The sequence below is a fragment of the Cricetulus griseus genome, chromosome 5, assembly GCF_003668045.3.
Source record: "Cricetulus griseus strain 17A/GY chromosome 5, alternate assembly CriGri-PICRH-1.0, whole genome shotgun sequence".
Taxonomy (NCBI): Eukaryota; Metazoa; Chordata; class Mammalia; order Rodentia; family Cricetidae; genus Cricetulus; species Cricetulus griseus.
The window spans coordinates 178168973-178175284 of NC_048598.1; the positions used below are offsets into that span (position 1 = coordinate 178168973).

At 41.5% G+C, this 6312-nt stretch overlaps 2 gene segments (V, D, J or C); both read right to left on the reverse strand.

Annotated features, from left to right (window-relative positions):
* Window positions 1-909: 909 nt before the first annotated feature.
* LOC118238984 lies at window positions 910-1506 on the reverse strand. The segment is given in 2 exon segments: window positions 910-1379; window positions 1461-1506. Coding segments are annotated over 2 exon segments (516 nt in total).
* A 3846-nt stretch (window positions 1507-5352) lies between these two features.
* On the reverse strand, window positions 5353-5863 carry LOC113838471. The segment is given in 2 exon segments: window positions 5353-5738; window positions 5821-5863. Coding segments are annotated over 2 exon segments (429 nt in total).
* Between the last annotated feature and the right edge of the window lie 449 nt (window positions 5864-6312).

Below are 6312 nucleotides of genomic sequence, written 5' to 3' on the forward strand. Positions count from 1 at the left end.
CATGTCTTCCACAACTTACTCAACACATGATTTTCATCTATTTCAAGAAAATGACATACAAATTTTAAGAGAAAAGAATTCCTGCTACCAGAACATGCAAAATTAATGTTCTCAGTCAAAGAGACCTCTTACTATATCAAACCCTTGATACCTCAAAATACACAGGTGTCTCTGTGCAGAATGGTATTCAACCATTTATCCAAAATCAAATGATCTATAGAACAAGGTAGACCTATATATATCCAGTGGGCTATGAGAGAAAATGCTGTATCAGTGTAGGTCAATGTTCTATAAAGGCTTGACTCTGTAGGTCAGTGGACTGGGACTGGGAACGTATAAATTTGAGACCAAGTAATTATGTATAATTTCAACTTACTCTCAAATTATATATATAATTTGAGAGAGAGAGAGAGAGAGAGAGAGAGAGAGAGAGAGAGCGATAGAGAGATATGGGGTTGATAAATGAGTCTCATGAAAAAGTAATTCAATAATACTTTTGATGAACTTGCAAGATTTAAACTTATGTGACAGTGTACTGTGATATAAATATCTCTTATGTCCATGAGACCAGAACTTCTGCTGGAGGACCCAGTCTGAGATAAAAGCACACAATCAGATCACTTAAGACTTGAGCCTAGGAGAGGAGTTTTGGTTTGGTCAGACCTTATTTCTCTAGATTTGAATGGTAAAATTCATACCGTGTTGTATTCAAAGCTACTCCTTAAAACCTCCAGTCTCTCAGAATCCAGACACATTTTTGTCACCTTGCAGTATCACAGTTTTACTTCCTGCATTGTTTCATTAAGGAAATACACATGTCAATGGGGTGGTCATTGTGGAAGTACAATGTATTATGGGGTAAACTCAATTCACCTCACTTTATTCACAGTTATAATTATAAAATTAGACTTAAAACAGATAGGAAAACAAAGATGAGGCACACAAAGAGACATCAGGAATGATTATTTCTGAGCCAGTACCCAGGCTGATCTTCTCTGCCTTCTCAGTCCCAGGGCAGCTTCCTGCCCCTCCAGGGTTTCTGACACACTCAGGATGTGGTTGCAACACTGTGTCTCTCGCACAGTAATAGACTGCAGAGTCCTCAGATGTCAGGCTGCTGAGCTCCATGTAGGCTGTGCTGGAGGATTTGTCTGCAGTCAGTTTGGCCTTGCCCTGGAACTTCTGATTGTAGTCAGTATTGTCATATTCAGGATCAATCCTTCCAATCCATTCCAAACCCTGTCCAGGCCTCTGCTTCATCCAGTGCATATAGTAAGCAATGAAGTTATATCCTGAAGCCCTGCAGGACAGCTTCACTGAGGCTCCAGGTTTCCCCAGTTCAGCCACAGACTGCTGCAGCTGGACCTCAGAATGGACACCTGTGGAGAGAAAGGCAGAGTGGATGTCACTGTCACCTCAGGACGTGGCCCCTCTTCAAGTCTCGAATTTGGAGCCCTTACCTGTTGCTTCTGTCACCAGGAAGAGGATGATCCAGCTCCATCCCATGGTGAGGACCTGTGTGCTCAGTGACTGTGGAGAGGACACTGATCATATGTCGTTGGTAGTATGGACAACCCTGTATTTACCACATAGACTCACATGATTTGCATATTCATGAGCAGGGTACTTCTTACATAAGGACCTAGTCCAGCTGGAGAAGAAGGAGGTAGAGGACACCTCGGTCAGGCAGCAGGATGCTGAGTACCAAATCCTCATCCTGTCTGTGGAAGGAGCCATTCCTGAGACCTGTGCAGACCCTGTAGAAACATCAAGGCCCAATCTATCAATTTGCAATAGAATCTCAACCAGAGACATTTGTTCCTCTTTGTGAAAAGATTGATTTACAAGTGGTGGTAGTGATGAGGATAATTGTGAATGGAAAATTCCACAACTCCTAAATGAGGAGAATTTGCCATCTTCTTTCATATGTAAGCTATTAATATTTGATGTTTGAGCATGTTGCTGGTATGCGTTTATTGTTTGTTTGCTTTCAAAATCCTTTTTGTTTTTCTATGTCTTTGCTCTCCGTAGAGAGAAAGAAGGGTTGTGGAGTTGAGTGACAGGGAGGTGAGGATGTAGGCTGGACTAGGGAGTAGTTGGGCAGGAAAACACTGGTAAGAATATATCCTATGGATTTTTTTCAAAAACATCAAAAATCAATAAAGAAATCTTCGTGACATAAATGAGAAAATGAAAATCTGTGTGATATTTAATAATCAATTTTCACTGTGTCTGAACATGGAGACTTCACTTGTCAACTATAGCAGGTGTTGTTCAGCTAATAGACTATAAAAAGAGAGTCCAGAGAGACACTCCCCTCCTCTCCATCTCACTTCCATCCTATTAATTATTGGCTCCATTCTGCCCCCTGCTGGTCCTGAGCTCCCCCGTATGTGGGTGTTCCTTGGCTTTCACTGAAGTTTTTGTTTGTGTTGCTTTTAACAATGAAAACAGATATCTTTATTATATTGCAGAAAAGTAGTGGGCATGGCAGTAATGGAAAACCAACTGCTTGATCTGACACCCTCCCTTCTTTCTGTAGTCCTGGAAACTAAAACCATTTCCTTGTTCATGCTAAGCAAGCATGCTTCCACTGGGTTAATAAATAAGAAAAAGCTAGCCAGTGAGAATCCTAAGCCATTGGCCAAACAATTGTAACATATATTAACTCTCAGAACGGTATTTTCAGTAAGCGACAGCTGGACCCGGTGAATGGGGAGAAAACCGGTCCAGTGGGAACAAGATGAAGAAGATCTCCTTCTACACAATAATTTTTATGCCCAGGCATCTAGTCTGTGGACCTGAAAGTGTGGCCACACCCCTTTGTGTGTGCCTCCAGGCAGACAGAAGGGGAAAGAGAGGAGTTTGAGGTGTGGCTTTCCTTTGCCTGCTTTTTTCTACTGGATAAGCTGACCTGGTAGGAAGAGCAGGGAAACGCTCCTGAGGTTCCTTGTATTTTTTTTCTGTATAATTGTCCCCAATAAACAACCGTTTATCATTTATCTTGGGTCTAGTGATATAATTACATACTTGCCTTCACCTGTATAACTGAAAAATTTCATTTGTTTCCTGGCAAATTCCATTGTATTGATCCTGGCAACAGTCATTAGACTATGTTTCTGTTAAGAGTATAGATTGCCCAATTTCTTGCAATAAATTTGGCACATCATCAGTGTTCCTGTGGCCCCTCATTTCTGGTCTGGTTAAGATTCTGTTCTCACTGAAGACAATCATTCAACCTGGGCTTGGTGAGTAAATTCTGGTGCTTACAAAGTTTGTATCAACTGGATTCATCTCTCATTAAAGACTCATTTGCATAATGATCAAAATAAGCTCATTTCACATTCACTAAATATTATTCATACATGATTAAATAGTGTTATACATTATTGCAAATATTATTCAGTATACCTGGGATGTATTAAGACGTTAACCCACAAAATCCTGGTACCCAGAGTGTATCCAACCCATAGTGGTACTGTAGACTTCATATGTCACTGGCAGACACTTGGGCTGCCCCTCACCCTGACATTAGCTAACAGTGAATCCCTTGGTTTTCACCTTCATACTGTACTGGTTAATGAGCTGTGTTTGTCTGGATTTCATTAACCTAATACTCCATCATACATTTGTTCCTCCAAACTTCTTCAAACATAGCTGAGGTCAGTATAATAGTATCCAGAGAAGGCTCTGGCCTGGACAGTAGATTCTCTTTATCTTTTACAGATGCTGAAACTGGAGATCATTAACCCTGAACAAACACCAACCACCAATTCTCCCAATGATGCTTCTCTATCTCTCAGGTAAACACTCCAGTTTTTCTACCTTCAGTTGCATCAAAGAGTTCCATTGCTGTAACCTTGCAAACAAGGTTAAAAAGAAATAACCAGAAGAAACTGTTATAAGGAACTCTGTTGCCAAGGAAAGCAGTTAGTACAGAGACTGTAGATGACATCACCTGGCATGTGCCCAATGGACACTCAGACTTTTTCCCATGCTGAAGGTACAGGAAACACTTTCAAAGGCATCAATACATGGGGTGCTGAGTCAGAAAGTAATCTTGACAAGGATGCAAATCTCAGACATGCATTATGTAAAAAATAATAACCATGTGTTTCCTATTACAGACACACATTGGATGCCTACAGCATAGACAACTTGTTTTTTCACCAACTGTGGAAAATAACATTGATTCATGGAGGCTCTGCCTACTCTACAACCTGTGAGAAAATTGAGAGAATGGTTTTCAGATGATTTAGAATTCCCCGAGGTTTCCCCGAGCTAACAACCATCACCAACTCTTAGAATGACCGATTCATTGAAACATATGGAAAGGTTTATTCTTATGTTTATTTCATCAGAGATAGAGTGCCAAATGGATGCCTTAGATTCTCCAGAGGTAAAAACTGATACTCTTACTAGAAACTAAACAAACAGTGTTTGTCATAGAATATGACATTGCAGGGAGCCTCCAAAGGATTGTTAGACCAGGAAGGGGAAGCCACTTATTGCAACATCTAAACAGCGGTAAGCCTGTTTGTGAGGAACCACATGGGAAAATCCACAACCTCTTATACTCTAAGAGATGTCTGCTAGTTCTAAACAGCCTCAGTAGTTCTTTATTATGTCAGTTGAGCACAGAGAGGTTTGTGGCTGAGTTCACACTGAAGTTTCCTTGCTATGTCCTTGCAAAGTAAGACATGGCAGGAGGTTAAGATTTTAACTATTGGCTCTTGGAGATATTCGTATTAATACTGGTCCTAAATAGAAGCTGTGTCTCCAATACTATAACAATACTATATAATATATCAGTATTATAATACCAGACTATTCTAATCCTGAAGATCTTGACTTGGCTGATTGGATGCCTATCCATTTCTTCATTCCTGAAAATCTCATATATGAGTGTTGTTTATTTTTTCCTGATCTTTGTACTATGAGTATTTGTGAGATAGTTTTTTATTTCATAGAAATGGAGAGCTAGGTGTCAACTGCAGGCAGTAAGGGATCCCAACATAGATCTGGTATGCCTCCTTGTCTGTGATACTATGAGAATTACATAGATATTTTTCAGATTTCATGACTCCTCTTTCTTTTGTCTCAAATTTTCCTAATGGTCAGATAGAATGTTGTATAGATATCACAGAACCAAATGTCACCTTTGTTGACTGAATCTGGGGAAACCATGCTATGAGACCAATTACTCTGCTGAGTTAACTTTGACACTTTGGGGGAGGCTCTGTGTTTAAAAATCAACACTTGGGTTGGATTTCCATTCCTATGACATTTGTAGGAAGAGATCACAAAACACAGACCCAGGTAGGTGTATCTGCTTTGAGTTCCTGAGCTTGTTTAAGTCTGAGCTCCGCCTGCTGGCTCCTCTGTAGGGATGTTTGTGTCTGGGCTCATGCTGAAGTCACCTCCCTGTGTGTCTCTTGTACAGTAATATGTGGCTGTGTCCTCAGTGATCACAGAGTTCAGCTGCAGGAAGAACTGGTTCTTGGATGTTTCTCTGGTGATGGTGATGGGGCTCCTCATGGATGGGTTGTAGACAGCATCTCCACTGTGGGTTATGTACCCCATCCACTCCAGCTTCTTCCCTCTGGACTGCCTAATCCAGAACCAGTAATAACCACTGGTGATGGAGTAGCCAGTGACAGAGCAAGTGAGGAAGAGTGACTGTGAGGGCTTCACCAGGCCAGGTCCTGACTCTTGAAGCTGGATCTGGGACAGGACACCTGCATACAGGAAGAGTCAATTCTGTCAATCACATGTTGTCACATCCCCTCATGGACACATGTATGAAATGGTCACACTCACCAGGAAGGGCTGTCACCAGATACAGAACACCCAACAGTCTCATCTTCTGGGCTACACCCCCTTATCTCAGAGGTCAGCCTCCTGTGAGAGAGATGTGAGCTCTCACAGCACAGGAGGTGGTTTAACTTAGATCTATAAGATGCATTTGCATGTGGGGACTCAACCTAGTCTTTATAAATGAGGAGGGTGGATACCACTCCATTTCCTTTTAACAATATGCCCATCATTGCCTCTGACTTCCTACAGTGTGAGTCTGGAATAAGAGAGCATGGGGACTACAGGGATCACAGGAAACACATCTTGGCAGGACCCCACCTCCACTTCCTCGCCCAACCAACCCACCAGATTCTTCCGTGCTTATGTTTCTTAGAGGCAAGAGGAGCCATAATGGGCTCTTGGTAAACACAGAGGCTCTGAAGCTTGGCTTTAATGTTCTCTTTTTCAGAATGCCTCTAATGTGTTTCTTGTGCGTTTTCTTCTTTAAATCCCCTT